The sequence below is a fragment of the Ylistrum balloti genome, unplaced genomic scaffold, assembly GCF_031769215.1.
Source record: "Ylistrum balloti isolate Yb309-2 unplaced genomic scaffold, AGI_CSIRO_Ybal_v1 Utg369820, whole genome shotgun sequence".
Lineage (NCBI taxonomy): Eukaryota > Metazoa > Mollusca > Bivalvia > Pectinida > Pectinidae > Ylistrum > Ylistrum balloti.
Window position 1 is genome coordinate 659,557 of NW_026781988.1, and position 17,846 is coordinate 677,402.

At 35.1% G+C, this 17,846-nt stretch overlaps 1 protein-coding gene across 1 annotated transcript in view; it reads left to right on the plus strand.

Moving 5' to 3' along the window:
• The first annotated feature begins 600 nt into the window (after nt 1–600).
• Nucleotides 601–17,846, plus strand: part of LOC132545019 (RNA-binding protein Musashi homolog 2-like) — a 120,619-nt gene continuing 103,373 nt past the window's right edge. Inside the window, exons 1-5 of the mRNA XM_060208683.1 lie at nt 601–719; nt 868–908; nt 1,141–1,222; nt 3,073–3,157; nt 5,363–5,404. Of these exons, the coding sequence (XP_060064666.1) occupies nt 652–719; nt 868–908; nt 1,141–1,222; nt 3,073–3,157; nt 5,363–5,404 (318 nt within the window). The 5' untranslated portion in view covers nt 601–651. The remainder of the gene's footprint in view (nt 720–867; nt 909–1,140; nt 1,223–3,072; nt 3,158–5,362; nt 5,405–17,846) is intronic.

Here is a 17,846-nt window from a genome sequence, read left to right on the forward strand (position 1 = left end):
TAGCATGTGTTAAAGTGAAATAGTTACTTCGGCTCCATTCCCGCAAACCGCACATAACAAGTCAGAACAGTGACGTGAACATCTACCAACCTAATTACACGTACTGCTTTAACTATGGTCAGGCAATAGTGTTTACGTTATGAAAACGAATTCTTCTTCAATAAATGAAAATAGATTGATATTTTATGTAGAATGTGACCTTTAGGAACCTCCTGATTCACAGCTTAATGGAGAAATTGAAAAGTTGGAAGCGATCAATAGCATAATGAATATAAAACCCAATATAGATTTGCTGAACGCCTTGCCGCTTCATTAATTCATTCATAGTGGGAATCTTCTGAAGGGACCTACTTATCAGTATAGGCGGGTTTGTTTTCCTGATGTTTATGTTAGAGAGAGGCGTGGTATTCACCCTGCCAGGCACGGTGACGTCAATATAAACTGATCACAGTTGCCTAGCGACTTGGCTTCGACCAATCAATTGACAGCAGATATCTGTCAATCACTGACAATTGGCGCCTTGTGAGACGCGCGAAATCTCCACCCACAATAGCCGAATGGTTGTAGAGTAGTGAACATTCAGATCTTCCCCACGTGCAGTTCTCCAGTATACGGTGTAGTGTTAGTAGTTAGCATTAGACTTTTAGAAATATGAAGATGGACCTCCAGGTTTCAAACACTACTAGCAATGGTACCGAGGATATACCTAATGATCCCGGGTAAGTTTCAATTAATATTACGATCAGATCGAACGGAAATCAGATGGTTATCTATCGTTTGTGAGGCTATATGTTCGTTTTCTTCTCCGGTGGCTAAAAATAGGTCACCGACGAGAACCGTAATAATGAACTCTCTTCATATTGACAGGAAAATGTTCATCGGTGGCCTCAGCTGGCAGACAACTGGGGGTAAGTAGAAAATTTATATAGATTTTGATCATAACTTAAGCGATCTTGATTTTGAATTGATTTGTGTCGACTGAAGAGTCTTGCCGTTAGCTGTCACGAATGAGTGACCGTGATGTTATTGTCTTCGTTGTGTGTGTTCCCTCTGGTGTCGTCGCGTTCGTTCTATTGTCAATTCCAGAAATATCGCAACCAAAATCAAAATGAATAAAAGATATTGTTATGTTTATTACAGATTCTTTAAAGGAACATTTCGGAAAGTATGGGGAGATCAAGGAGGCAATGGTGATGAAGGACCCGACAACAAAACGATCCAGGTACGCCAATGTTTACAAACCAGTTCCGGCTGACTGCGTCTTGGTTGATTCAGTGTTATCATGCCTATGTATAGAAAATGATGGATATGTGCAATATTTTATTTGTGATTTTCCTCAGTTATGATATTGGAGTATTGGGAATATGCCGCCAGTAACATGCACACATTTATCGTATGTGCGCACAAAGGTATTTTTTTCCAATTAGGATCCGTGTTCTTCATTGTACTACACTTGGAAGATCAAAGGCCCGGTACATAGTTCCTATAACGTCTTACGGCCGTCAGCCGTTTACATGTTGTAGAATATGATTTCTGCCTGGCCTTACAGTAAACCTGTACGCATTCATCAGTTGATCTGCCCCTGATAAAGCACCAACAGTCTTTGATAGTTATTTATAATGTTCCTGACACAAGCTTCCTGTAGACACCGTTTGCAATGTATAGACAGATTTTAATAATTCACGTCATCAGTAATTAAAACAAAACCAATTAGAGACGAGTACAGTTTTTATCAGGAATCCTAATTAATTTTGGCAAAGCTCCACGCACTATTTTATGTAGATGTTTTATCAGTGATGTTTCCTAAATCTGTTTTGTCCCCTGTCTGAGGCATAAGCTTGCAGATATAAATGCCATGTTGTATATAATTACAGTGGTAGCTAGCTGAGGCATCTGTCTCCATTCCCAGCCTCCCAGCCTTACACTGCTAATACACCCAATAGGTGACCTACATAACCCTAGTTGTAAATTTGAATGTAAACAATGTGAAGAAGGATTCCTCATTGAATAGCTCACCAGTGTAGATGTCGACATTATTTTGTGTATAAGTATGCAGGGTGTTATTCCTTACACAAGGAGTACACAAGATTTATCTGGGCTTACATATTTTAATTGGTTAATTTAATTAGCTCTGAAGATGAATTCTATTACCCAAGGAAGAGATATAATTAGTGCTACATTGTAGAGAGCTGAGGAACTCTGTTCACACACACACACAGCCTTACCAGATACTTCCAAATACACGGCCCACAGCTCCTTCCTGGCTGCCATTAAATTGACTCCATAAATTGTAACGTTTAATTTTCCAGCTGAATTCCTATTAAGTAATGTTAGGTTTTAAAATGACAGGGGATAGGCTTTGCCTATCATCCTCCTATGTTGATAAACAGACATCTGCAAATGTAACTGTTTTAAAAGGATTAGAACGAGAGACTATTTAATCACCTCTCCCGGCACAGACTCCTGGTGAAAATCTGCTGATACGAGAAAAACAATTTATGTTGTACATTAGTTTTACTAACATGTAATTCTTTCTCTGGTTGCGGTAGTTTTTGTCTTTGGTATTTGGATTTTTATCGTTTTTCTTTCTTGTTTGATATTGATGGATATATATATATAGTTGGATTGTATATAGCACTGGTATGTAGGAGGAACAGATTCATTAAGTCTTTTTTTAGACTGCAACAAGCATTATGTATATATGTGGTAACTTTGATGTCGAGCAACCTAGTCTATTAAAAGTGGTACCTGTATATAAAACATGGTGATTCCAAAAAACACATGTCGGCACATAAAAACCATTTATACAATGAATCGAATATTCAAGATTAAAAGAAAGATGTCTAAAGCAGAAAAAATAGGAAGAATTTGAAATGTTTAAAAATTTAAATCATCTTAGGGAAATTTCATTGTTTAATATTGAAGAGAAAAAAAAGTCAAGACGTAATTGAAGTGTTCAAAGCTAGGATCCGGTACCAGAACTGATATAAACTAGGTCTCGACTAGAAGTTAAGAGGAAGACCAAGGACTGGGAATTTTAGCGAAATCTTGATTAAATGTTTTTGGTTTCAGGGGCTTTGGTTTTGTCACATTTAGAGAATCTGCAGCTGTAGAGAAAGTGCTGGCTAATGGGCCTCACGAACTGGATTCAAAAACGGTAATATTAACATTTATTGATATTAACCATTTCTTTTCCATCATTGCTCATTACATCTAATTATCCGTAGTTGTATTTATGGTAATTTGTCTATCTAATGACCCAGATTTATCATAGCTATACACCCATTAATCACTTGTAATTAATCACCTTGTCAGATATTACTACCTCTGGTCATATATCATTTTATAATAAATAAAACAAACATAAAGGAAATATTTAAGTCCTGTCCATTATTTGGGAAATTATACATATTTGTGATTTTTTTTTACCCGTTGTTTATCATAAAGTCATAAACATTATGTATGATTTAAACAAGGTATAATGGTGTCTTTTATAAAAAGTTTGAACAATTTTGTCAGGTTAGTTTTACCTCTCCATATCTGTATGTTTTACCTGTGTGTCATGTTTTTCAAATTTAAAAGTAATTTTGATTACAGTGTTAGAAAACCAGTCATAATGCTTGGTCAGATAAGAAATGGAAGCAATCTGACACCACTTATTTATATCTCGGGAAATTAAAAGTGAAAAGTCTCCATTAAGTAGGGGTATGTTTCCTGTTTTTTATACTGCACTGCTAGTTTATCAGTATGCTGGTACACAAGGCCTGGATAGAGCCTTTCAGTGGCCGCTGTGACCCCCTCAGGGCTGAATTAGCATACTATCAAAAGGATGGATAGGTTTAAAGTTAGAGGGTGCCAGAGCCTATTGAAATGTGTTACCTGCAATGTACCAGAAACTCTTAAAATGTTACCATCAAGGTGAGAGGAGAATTTTCCCAGGGTGTCGCTGCTTTTTCATGTTAATGTATCAGATTGGGATTATGTAACACTATATAACTATTCATGCTTTATACAGAAGCTGCTTATTGATAAAAAATTAAATCACTTGAAGTACAAAAGCATTTTATTGAATTTAGATAAATTTGAGAGACATGACTACACTGTCCCTACCTCTGTGTGTAATGTGTTGGTGTTGTGGCCCAACTGTGGCCCATCTTCCTCTGTCTTGTGAATGTCCTATAGTCATATTTATATATCGTACATTTACTGCCAGAGTCTGTCATTGGTCAAGGTAGAAAACTGATGAATATTCATAACTTTTAATTAATATGCCTATCAATTATGTTTAATAAAAATGTGAAAAAAATGAACAAATTGATGAAAACCCAGAAAAGCATAGAAAGCTTTATTGTTGGTAAATTGCATTTAAAATTAGCACAAAGGAAAACATTATTTGTCCAAGTTTGTACACAGAGCTTTTACCTGCCTACATAGGTAAATACCCCGAGGACTGGACTGATTTTGACAGTGAACTATCCACAGTTATATTTCAAGATTTCCAAAACAGGACTGAATAGCTATTTCAATGTTAGCATTCAAGACTGTAATTGGTTTTCACTACTGTGTTAGAGTCTTATTGAACAGGTCTGTTATATTTTTTCTGGTATAACAAAACTTCTTTTCAAAAGTTGGACCTCTACTGTGTAAATGTTCCATTGAAATCAGCCCCAATGTCATAGCCGAAGGTGTTTGTATAGCACAGAAGGTATGGATCAGGACTGCTGAATGCTGTGTGTTTGTCAGGAAGAAAGAAGTTGGTTCGATCAACCCGTCTAATGTTTACTTATATTTTAACTGGATGGGAAAGAACGCCGTTACATCACACGTGCTCTATTGTTTGGAATAACGATCGGGGAAAGAATCGAATACATTTAGTGAGGGTCTGGCTATTGTCAGGGCAGACCATGACGTCGACAATGGTACACTAAAAACGCTCGACCTAATTGGTTGTCAGTCAGTTCCTAGAGCTTTTGAGATGGAAAGTAATTAAAGACTGTTGCTTGGACTCAACTTAAGGACTAGGTGCACAGCAATCCCACAGTATTAACTTGTAGTAGATTCAGGACTATACTGGGACTACACCATACTTGTTCCCTTTACACCTTAGAACAGGCACATTACATCTGCCGCCCCGTGGTCAAACTGTCCAGCTCCGGCCAAGAAACGACAGAGAGTGACACGCAAGACATCACACAGCATAATATCTGACCATCTTTATTGTCCTGTGTGTCACACCGGCCAGTACACAAAATACTTGTCATTTATTCGTCCACTCTACCTTGACCAGTACAGGCGTTTGGCAGTCTGTTGTGTTACATATACCTAACCTAAAATGGATGCTCTTTGGTACCTTTATCCACAGGTGGACCCCAAGGTAGCCTTCCCAAGAAAGGCCCAACCAAAGGTTAGTGTTCCTTTTCAATTTCATTGTCTTGTTTAATCGACTGTGTGACCTCCACAATGTATCAGACAACCATCTTTTTTTAAATGCATGCTTTCTCTCTTGACCCTTGAGTTATTTTTGGAACAGATTGTATTTGTTGGGAGATTGCTGGGCTTTCTTTGATGAATGTGTGAGGTGTGTGTAGAATGTGAGATTAGTGAACCCTAGATACTGGGATTCTAACACTATGCAGGTTAAATGAAATGATATTCAATAATTCATTGGTCGTGTACCTATAGATAGTGCCTTGATGAAGTGCTGATAGTGGTGTGTATGTGTGTACAGATTAGATTTACCTGTGTCTTTCACCTCACTAGTCATTCAGGATAAAATGACATCTTCACTGATCTGTTGGACATTTCTCTTGGAGCGAAATCTGAATTTTTGATTGATTCTGAAAAATACATCAATGAAAAAAAAAGACAATTAGTATCTGTAAAATTTGATGAAATATTAGACAAAAATTGAATTTCATTTTCATTCATTAATTGTCTTTGTAAGTTATTGGAGGGATAAACAAATTGTTTCTAGAACTGAACTTGTTTTGTCCTCGAAATGATCAGTTTTACATCTCACTTTCTGGAGTAGTAGTTCTTTTCATCAGTCAATACTATCGAATAAGGTGTTACATTAAAAACAGGAGAGATTACATTGCCTATCAATTCTTGCATAAAAGGAAGGTTATATATGTCGGTTATATATGTCGTAAACCGTAGAGACTCTGCACTTCAGTGGAAAGAATTCACAAAAAAAATCAATCCTAAAATGAAGAGCATCAGTCACTAGCCAAATTCATCTCTGTAGTCCTTTGAATCGACTCAGTTTGGGATTTATTCCATAAAGTTATCACTGGGGAGGAAGGTTGGGTATAGCAGTGCATACTTGGTGCTGGAGGAATGATGAGGCGTGCACACTTATCTGTTAAAAATGTACATAGAGCCCTGAGCTGCAGTAGGATCTGATAGCTAGAACACATAGAAACCAAGGGTAGAACTAAACATGCTTCAGGATAAAAGCCTTTCGTCATATCTACAGTGTTTTTGTAAATGAAAGTTCACACATTCAGTTAATAGCTTAGGTGGGTAGCCTCAATATCACAATGAAATGTTTTGAATAGCTCCTCTACTTGAGGTTTTACTGCGAGATTCCCACCGTGGATGGAACACAGTGGGACACCTCTTTATAGCCCTAAACTATTCACACTTTGATTGGAATAAATTTGACAATTTCACCAGGTACTGAAAGGCAAGTCCTTGAATCAGAAATATTCTGTTTTTATCTCGTTAGATTGTGATGAATCATCAACTTTGTCACGTAGGGGGAGGGATAGGGCTTTGATTTTTATCACTCGTTAGAAATAATCGGATGTTTATTTGCACATCTATTTCAGGCAAGATAATGCTATTTTCCTTTGATTTTTTTTTTTTATAAAATTAAACCTGTCAAAAAAAAATGGGTGTGTATGATTGAGTAGAAGTGTGGGATATATTTCTAAATTTGGATTGCATGTGGATATCAGATTAAGTTTAGATATGACTGACATCTTTGTCTCCTACAGTCTTAGTTATAGGAGGTCAATATCCCTTTAAAGAGCCCTTGGGAAGTTTTTGGGATTCAAACACTGTACACATGTGCTACCACAGCAGTAAGAATGGACTCCATACATGGTGTTTGTTGTCCCAAACACTCCACTCTTTTCAATTGTTCCCTGAGCAAATATGATGATTGAACCCTATTCATGGTAAACTGGGTCCTTTTACACTAGCACATATAAGAATATATTTGTTTAATAACATACAGAAAGTCCAGTTTTACTGTGAGTATTTTCTAGTGATATTGGCTGGTTGTGTAGATCAATACGCTTGGTCATTTACATACACAAATCCCTTAGTGGCCTCCCAAATTTGCAATATTGTCAGAAACTGGAAAAACAGGGTTTCCTCTATTAGCACTTCTGTTTAAAAAGCCAGGCTCCAGTTAGGTGAAGATTATATTTCCAGACTCGCAGAAATCAGCTGGGCTGATGGGAAGGTTGTATGCTTTGTGGCAGAGCCTTAGATATACTATTTATGACACAAGGTTAGGAGAACTTTCTGAGAATTTTCGGGAAAATGATTCTTTTATGAAACCTACAGCAAAACATGACCATCAGAAAAAAATGTCGTTATAAGATGTCTGACAAAATCTGCAATGATTTATTGAAAAATTAAATAAAAATACCACCCTTTTCCATTAATGCACAGAGGATGCGCATTGTTTCGTGACAAACAGCTATATTTCATCAAGTTGGATGGAAAATTTGATATTTTTACGAGTATGCAATTATTCATCAAGAAACAAAACAATATTTTAATGATGACATCTTTTCACACCTTTCATCAAAGCAAGTTTGAATTTGCTGCTCTGTCTAGATCTGAAATGAGAGCTCAATCATCATCACTCTACTGATGAATAGCGTTACAGCGAAGACAAAGATTGTCAAATAAATAACATAAAACAATGTAATGATTAAATTCAGATTGACCAAGGTCAGTATAGTATAGTAAATGCAGTTTACTACCATTTCATCAAATTATTTCGACTCAAATCGTCGTTATTGAAATTTGAAATGTTTTCTGGGAGAAATAATCCTTTCATTGCAAAAAATGAGCAAAATATGAAAACATGATAGGAAAATTTTAACAGTAAAATCTTTTTTATTTTACTGTGAAAAGTGATATATCAAGTTAATGAAAAATCATGTCAAGTAAACATTGGCGTTAATTTAATTGATGTTTAAGCATAGAAAAGATGTATTTTGATTTAAATAACTTTGAACTTTTTGACATTCAAATGAATGTTTAGAGAATTTAAAATGCAAGCTGTCCAGACTTAGTACAGAAGTCTGTAGCATGCACATGTGACTTTCTAATGGCTTGTTTCATACCCAACTTCCCAAGCAAGGACCAGCGAACCATAAAACACCATAAAACACGGTGGTTACTGTTATGAAATTTGAGATTTATTAGATTAACACTGATTTGGCCATGTTTTCATACAGCCACAAAACTCGTGTTCGCACTATGATAAAATAATCGAATTAGTGATGTGAGAAATCATTAACTCGTCAACATGTTTTACTTCATAGGTCTAGGATTTTTCTTAAAATAAATTAGAAATAACAGATTTCTCATTAGAATAGGACCTAACTGTGAATTGTCCTAAATCATAAAGATAAAACTGGCAGAAAATCAGATATTAAAAAAAAGAACCAGAAATTTTTTTTGATCAGGTTTTTTTTGACATTGTGTCCAAGTAACATGTATATGAAGTACAACACAAGCTGGCAGAGAGCTCTTTATCGTTCAGATTTTTCCAACTGTCGCACACTGATGTAATAAAACAGAGAGGTCCTAAACTCTGGGCACATATGTAAGCTGTTCAGGGCGAAACTAATTCATAGGCAAACGATTTAAAATCATCAATATAAGTGTTTGGCTTTTGTCCCTGATGTACGTCTTCAATTTCACGTACAGATCTGACAGAAAATGGAGGGAGATACATGTCAGGATGTTGCTATTGTTAAATTGTCATCTATAATCCATACGGACTGTAACACATGGTTAAAAATCAAAGTCAAGCAAAATTAGTAAATGATTTGTAGGAGATGTTGATAATAAATGGATGTTTAATGTATTGGCCCAGAGGAATCACAAATATGAATTGATTTTTATGTACATGATGGTAGTGTATGGGATGCCATCCTGATTTGGTGAGAACAAGTAATGCATCGCTATAAATAGCATTACTTCACATAATGTGAATTCAGTAACTACCATGTAGATATTATGGGATGGAGATTGATCCAGCAATTTCCTGTCATTAATACACCGCTACTACTGCCATCTGTTAGGACACCATGGTGGTACTTAGTGGAACCAATACATGGTTATACATGTTTAAAAGCAGCAGTATATGATGGTTTTAGATTTAGGAGAGTACATGGTTATACATGTTTAAAAGCAGCAGTATATGGTGGATTTAGATTTAGGAGAGTACATGGTTATACATGTTTAAAAGCAGCAGTATATGGTGGATTTAGATTTAGGAGAGTACATGGTTATACATGTTTAAAAGCAGCAGTATATGGTGGATTTAGATTTAGGAGAGTACATGGTTATACTTGTTTTTCAGAAGGCATACAAACCCTCTTTATAGATAAGATTACTACAGATTAAAAAATAAAATACAACAGATTTGTGTGTAATTTAATGCAAAACTATTTAGCCAATAAAATTCTGTTGACATCTGTGGAGGATGTAAACTCTGTTTATTTTTGGTAGAGATACGTTACATTTCTTTATGTAACTGCCTGTAACAGTGTATTGACGTCATAAGTACCGGGTAATGTAATTTTCACAAAGGATAAATTTATCATGGCTGGAGATGTTTTCATGATAATGTGTTTAACAGACTCTAAAATTTATTGCACAAAACATATATCTGATGGAAGATTTCCTCTTAATACATTTGTAAAATTCAAATAACAAAATTTCCAATAAATTAGTGTACAATTTTTTGTTAATTAAAAGTCGACTCAAGAAATGTTGATTACGGTTAATCTTACAAATGTTGGATATAACACTTCATTTTAATTGCTGAAATTATGTCAAGACTGAGAATTTAGTGTTTGTGAAGACTGTTATTACGAGATGCTGGTAAATGATAGCTTTTCAGCACCTTAGATAGACATACCTGTTTTAATCAGTGTAGACCTATTGTTGAAGCAAGGTCTCGGCTCGATTATCACCACCAATAAACCTCTCTCCTATAGTAGAGAAAGTGAAAGGCAATGCTAATTACCAAGTGTTGACAATTGAGACCATTACAACGACCGTGTCATCACATAATTACGATAATAAGGCTGCTATCCAATTTAAAAATTCCATTACCTGGGAGCTTTTGTGATGTTTTCATTCACTTGTGAATGTTAAACAACAGTCTATAAAGGGAATAATATTTGTATTTCTGTTCCGAATGGTTCCGTCCTCAAAAATTCTCTTTGTCTTCTTAGTTAACATTCAGCTTTCGAACACGTCGGATGTGCTTATTCTTGTTCTGAGTGTCTCTGGGCGTTTGTTTGACATTTACTGTTGGTACTGTGTGGAATTAGGACTAGTTAACAGGGTATATTTGTGTGTTGATAACTTAGGAATGGGAAGAACGACGGTAAGTGTGATTTCTACTATAATATGTGCAATACTATCTATGGGGTAATATTGAGATTCATTTCATCAAATTTTATTGAGAATAGTGAGATCTAGTATAAGCAGGCATGGTGATACCAAAGTTAACAGGATGAGATATACTTCAGGGTCTAAGTGACACTGTACACTAGAGTCGAGGTAGGCATAACTGTAGCCTCATATCTTAGATTTCTTGAGGTTTTAAGTAATGTTTGATAATTAAAACATTTGGAAGCTGCTGTAATTTTCAGCTGGATGACCATATCTTCTTAAAGCCATAAAGTTGTTATTTTGTCCTAAGTCCCTATTATATTACAAAGAACTGTTTATGTAATAATTTTTAATCTAGTTTTTCCTTTTCCATGATTTTGAAATAATAGCTGTAATTTTATAGGTTACTATGGCAACACTTTGGTGTCTGATTTCATTGGTATATTAACTCCCCTTACAGACAGGCAGGTCGAAGGTTTTCTTTATATTCATGATAGTCAGTACAGTGCCTGTCTACATCCTGTAAATCACTTCCAACTCTCTGTTATTTGTATAAAATGCTACAACATCGATTTAGACAAATAATTTTATTCATTGAGTTCTTCATCTCTGACACATAGTTTTTTTTTTTTTTTATTTCCTTTACCCATGATTCCTTGGGCGATATCTCAAAATCTATTCCCATGATTCCCTGGAGATACTTCAAAATTAATACCCATGATTCCCAAAGGATATTTAAAAACCTAATTTGCCAATATGGTGTACAAAAGATATTCCAAAACTAATATACCAATATGGCAGTGTACAATTATGGGAAATGTCAACACAGAAGGAAGGATATATTGAATGTTGTGTTGACTGAAGGATAATACATGGTAGCAATAAGACTCCGGGACAAGGAGCAAAAAGTTCCACACCATCTGACTAGTTAACAAATCGATATTATATCACAAAATAAAAAACTTCACTTAAGAAAAAAATGATGTTTGAAGTGTGTTTGTGTAAATTTTGTAGGTAGATATTAGTGTTAAAAGTGGACCAGAACAGTGATCGATGGCTAGCCCAGACACACGGGCATCAGCGAGCTGCAAATAAAACACCTTCTATATACCAAAGATATGTACAATAGAAAGGACTTTTTGTAAAGTTCAGTCATGTAATAAATTGTCAAAGAATCAAAAATAATTTGTGTGCATAGAAGTAAAAATGATAAAATACACTTAAATTGCCTAGTGAATGACTTGGTACAAGACTGGTTTTAAAATTGCGTTTATTCATTGCATTTATATGGGCCAATTGATATCCTTGTGTATGTGACACCTTTCAAGCCCCACGAGAATTCACTTTCAAGATTTTAAAATTAAATCTTCTTTGACTGAGTCATAAAAGATTTTAGTTTTGGATATTCTAGAAACCGAACATGAAAGATTGTCTTTTGCTGTTTTTACCATTCTAATGGCACTGAAGCTAGCATCTTCGCAGTCACTATCAATATATCATCAGCCCCTATAACCAGAACAATAGCAATTCCTATAGGCTGTCCCAATGGCCTGTTCAGGAACAATAGCAATTCCTATAGGCTGTCCCAATGGCCTGTTCAGGAACAATAGCAATTCCTATAGGCTGTCCCAATGGCCTGTTCAGGAACAATAGCAATTCCTATAGGCTGTCCCAATAGCCTGTTCAGGAACAATAGCAATTCCTACAGGCTGTCCCAATGGCCTATTCACGAACAACACCTATATTCAGATCATTTTTATTTATCATTTTCTATGGCTATTGGTTAACTCAAATTCAAATTAATCATACAAAGACTTGGACCAAAATCAAACAATACTTATCGATTGAAGTCTGAGGTCATAATGCTGTGTATATAGATTTGATAAATAGCTAAGTTTTTCTTTTTTGAGTGTTCAATGGCAAATTGAAATTAGATAATAAAACGTATCTCATTAATCGTGGAGTAGCATGAATGTTTGCTTTCATAAGCGAAGGACATTAAAAATTTAATGTCATCAAATTGATTGAATATGATATAAATATTTGTGTAGATGAATTACCTCCCTTTTCAGACATCTTATTCTTTTTATTATGACTAAAGCTCTTGAGTTTGAGACAACACATATATCATAAAGGGGACCAGATACGATGATAATGACATCAGAAACAAAGGTTTACAATTTGTCTTTACTTTAAGTCAATGTTACTTTCTCTTAACCAGAACAATGAAATTCTAAAGACATTTTTAAAAGTGAGTGCAAAGTAGTTAATTTCTGTCATTACAACATTAAGTATCTATTCATAATTCAATTTTTATGACTCATATAAACACATTTATTGAAAACTTAAACAGCAGCATCTTTTCTTAAAAGGACTTTGATAAAAAATTTCAATGCAGGAAAAGTCTATGAAAACATATATAACGGTTATTCTTTGTATTTCATTTTTTATATCTTTCCTTGCCTGACTGTTCCGTGAGTAAGGTGGTCTGTCCGCCAGCACAAGGGTATTGAAATAAGCAATATTCGTTCACATTTGCGATCTTTCAATGGATATATTGTGTTAAAACCAATCTAAAGTTTACGTGAAGGGAATTTAATTCATTTGTTAGCTCAACCTGACCGATCTTTTATAGCTGTAGAACACAAAACGGTAGTGTTAAACTCTAGCTTAAAGTAATTTAGTGATACGATATTGATGAATGTGAAACATGCAAATTAGCGATAACAGCCATGTGGAGCGACAACTTGCATTTGTGTAGTGGTAGACAATGGTTTGAATAGGAGAAGTACAGGGTATATACCCTTCGGTCTGCTTACACAGACGCTTGTTAAACACCAAACAATACTGATAACGCAGACCTGATGTATGGTTGCTCAGATGTTAAGATGTACAAGATATAGTTCATTGTGATCCAGATCAATGTGGATTTACTGTAAATCAAAAGGGCTTACAGGTTTTGGTGCATAGTTTAATCTAAACATGGGTCGAACATAAATTCCTTACCAAATTTCAAAAGGGAACAAACAAATTTACTACACCTTACCAGAAATATGGAACAAACATACTGGTGCTCTATCATATTCAACACCAAACAGATTTCAATGATTACCTAATATAGCATTACCTTATTTCTGAGGAACTAAAAAGCAGTATTTGTATCTTTTATACAGCCTCTAAAATGATAACAGTTGGATTCTGTCCTTTTGGACATGTTAATGACTGTTTGACAGTATATCTGAGATTTTAGATGTACTTCTGAAAGAATTTTTAATTATTTTGTATCCTATAAACACCTACGTGGCGATATTAGTGAGCAGTCTCTAAGCTTACTACCACCTTAACAGTTACCAATGCTTGACTATTCCAGCTGATTTCTACTTCTATGTGAAAACTTGCATGGAGAAAAAATTTGATATAAGAGATAATTTTACCGCGATTCAAACTCGTTAAGTTAGGTAAGGTGAGAATTTTAAGATTTTTTCACCTGTAAGATTCCAGGTGACTGGAAATATTTAAAAAGGCAGTGGGACCTTTCTGAGATCTTTATCATATATATTGAAGTTCTCAAATTTCAAAGTCTTGCCTGATTTTAGTGACATATATAATTATACTGTACTTATAGGTAATATACTGTTCTTTACGATGTAATGGTTGGAATACCGATAAAATTACTTATGTCAGTACATGCATTGTCATAGAGGTTAATTTGTGTACTCCTATTATCTGAGGTGAATTTGTGTACTCCTGTTGTCATTAAGGTGAATTTGTGTACTCCTGTTGTCATTAAGGTGAATTTGTGTACTCCTGTTGTCATTAAGGTGAATTTGTGTACTCCTGTTGTCATTAAGGTGAATTTGTGTACTCCTGTTGTCATTAAGGTGAATTTGTGTACTCCTGTTGTCATTAAGGTGAATTTGTGTACTCCTGTTGTCATTAAGGTGAATTTGTGTACTCCTGTTGTCATTAAGGTGAATTTGTGTACTCCTGTTGTCATTAAGGTGAATTTGTGTACTCCTGTTGTCATAAAGGTGAATTTGTGTACTGCTATTGTCATTAAGGTGAATTTGTGTACTCCTGTTGTCATAAAGGTGAATTTGTGTACTCCTGTTGTCATAAAGGTGAATTTGTGTACTCCAGTTGTCATAAAGGTGAATTTGTGTACTCCTGTTGTCATTAAGGTGAATTTGTGTACTCCTGTTGTCATTAAGGTGAATTTGTGTACTGCTATTGTCATTAAGGTGAATTTGTGTACTCCTGTTGTCATTAAGGTGAATTTGTGTACTCCTGTTGTCATTAAGGTGAATTTGTGTACTCCTGTTGTCATTAAGGTGAATTTGTGTACTCCTGTTGTCATTAAGGTGAATTTGTGTACTCCTGTTGTCATTAAGGTGAATTTGTGTACTCCTGTTGTCATTAAGGTGAATTTGTGTACTCCTGTTGTCATTAAGGTGAATTTGTGTACTCCTGTTGTCATTAAGGTGAATTTGTGTACTCCTGTTGTCATTAAGGTGAATTTGTGTACTCCTGTTGTCATAAAGGTGAATTTGTGTACTGCTATTGTCATTAAGGTGAATTTGTGTACTCCTGTTGTCATAAAGGTGAATTTGTGTACTCCTGTTGTCATAAAGGTGAATTTGTGTACTCCAGTTGTCATAAAGGTGAATTTGTGTACTCCTGTTGTCATTAAGGTGAATTTGTGTACTCCTGTTGTCATAAAGGTGAATTTGTGTACTGCTATTGTCATTAAGGTGAATTTGTGTACTCCTGTTGTCATAAAGGTGAATTTGTGTACTCCTGTTGTCATTAAGGTGAATTTGTGTACTCCTGTTGTCATAAAGGTGAATTTTGTCATAAAGGTGAATTTGTGTACTCCTGTTGTCATAAAGGTGAATTTGTGTACTCCTGTTGTCATTAAGGTGAATTTGTGTACTCCTGTTGTCATAAAGGTGAATTTGTGTACTCCTGTTGTCATTAAGGTGAATTTGTGTACTCCTGTTGTCATTAAGGTGAATTTGTGTACTCCTGTTGTCATTAAAGTGAATTTGTGTACTCCTGTTGTCATTAAGGTGAATTTGTGTACTCCTGTTGTCATTAAGGTGAATTTGTGTACTCCTGTTGTCATTAAGGTGAATTTGTGTACTCCTGTTGTCATTAAGGTGAATTTGTGTACACCCATTGTCATAAAGGTGAATTTGTGTACTCCTGTTGTCATTAAGGTGAATTTGTGTACTCCTGTTGTCATAAAGGTGAATTTGTGTACCTATTGTCATTAAGGTGAATTTGTGTCCTGTTGTCATAAAGGTGAATTTGTGTACTCCTGTTGTCATTAAGGTGAATTTGTGTACTCCTGTTGTCATTAAGGTGAATTTGTGTACTCCTGTTGTCTGAGGTGAATTTGTGTACTCCTATTATCTGAGGTGAATTGGTGTACTCCTGTTGTCATTAAGGTGAATTTGTGTACACCCATTGTCTGAGGATAATTTGTGTACACCCATTGTCTGAAGTGAATTTGTGTACACCCATTGTCTGAAGTGAATTTGTGTACACCCATTGTCTGAAGTGAATTTTTGTACACCCATTGTCTGAAGTGATTTAGTGTACATCCATTGTTTGAGGTTTTAGCTTGTGTCAGAGGTTATTTGGAATTGTTTGTGTATAGATTTGAGAACCACAAATCTATCTTACTTGTGCCTTGCTATTTTGTCACTAAATCCCAACAGTCTGGTATGTGATAAGGCACCACAGCTGACCATGAAATACAGTAGACTAAAGTTGCACTAAAATAATAGAAATATGTGTTAATCAAATTAAATTTTAAGTGACAAAAAGTCCTTGTGATCAGATTTGAACTTCTATCAACAGAGGTGTTAGTAATTGAGGTGTTATTATTGTGTAGTCATTGAAGTGTTACAGCCAAATGATGTCCTCTCATCTCGTGTAAGTTGACTCCAGTCTGTGACAGACCACACAATCATTATACTCTAGCCTTCAACAACAATCTCTCTACTTATTTGTGTACCTAAAAGAAACCTTTGAAGTTTGTGAGATAATTTAAAGGGGTTGAGTATTCAATTACTTCCCATTTTCTTTTTTTGTTTTAATTTAAAGTGACATGTTTCCAAAAACAATTTGACCAGGTGTTGGATGTATTTTGATATTTTACCTTAGCATGGGGCAGAGTTTCTTCGTAAATAGGTATCACAATTGGAATATAAATGTCTACATAGACCGATTGTTGAGAAATAAATTCTACATATATTTGATAAACACCAATATGGCCTTTTCATATTTCTTGCAATCACTCGAAAGTTCTTTGTTATAAATTTAGGTGTGCTTTCAGGATACATATATGTAATTATGGTAATAAGGCTTTTTGATTCACATTAGTCTGTTCAGGTGTATTGTTTTCTGGTTATTTATGGTAATAAGGCTTATTGTTTCACACCAGACTATGTAGGTGTGTTGTTTTCTGGTTATTTATGGTATAAGGTTTATTGTTTCACACCAGACTATGTAGGTGTGTTGTTTTCTGGTTATTTATGGTAATAAGGCTTATTGTTTCACACCAGACTATGTAGGTGTGTTGTTTTCTGGTTATTTATGGTAATACTGCTTTTTGATTCACACCAGACTATGTAGGTGTGTTGTTTTCTGGTTATTTATGGTAATACTGCTTTTTGATTCACACCAGACTATGATGGTGTGTTGTTTTCTGGTTATTTCTGGTAATACTGCTTTTTGATTCACACCAGACTATGATGGTGTGTTGTTTTCTGGTTATTTATGGTAATACTGCTTTTTGATTCACACCAGACTATGTGGGTGTGTTGTTTTCTGGTTATTTATGGTAATACTGCTTTTTGATTCACACCAGACTATGATGGTGTGTTGTTTTCTGGTTATTTCTGGTAATACTGCTTTTTAATTCACCCCAGACTATGTAGGTGTGTTGTTTTCTGGTTATTTATGGTAATAAGGCTTATTTCTATTGATCATCAAATGGAGGTGTGTTTCACACCAGTCTGTATATAATATACCTATATGCATCCCTAGCTTGTCAAAGTCTTATGTGCCAACTGGTCATATTTTCATATGCATGATCAAAAGGCTCTAGTATTATAAATGGAAATTTATACAATTTAACCCCCAAGATACCTCTTGGCTGCATCCAAGACTGTAAAGGG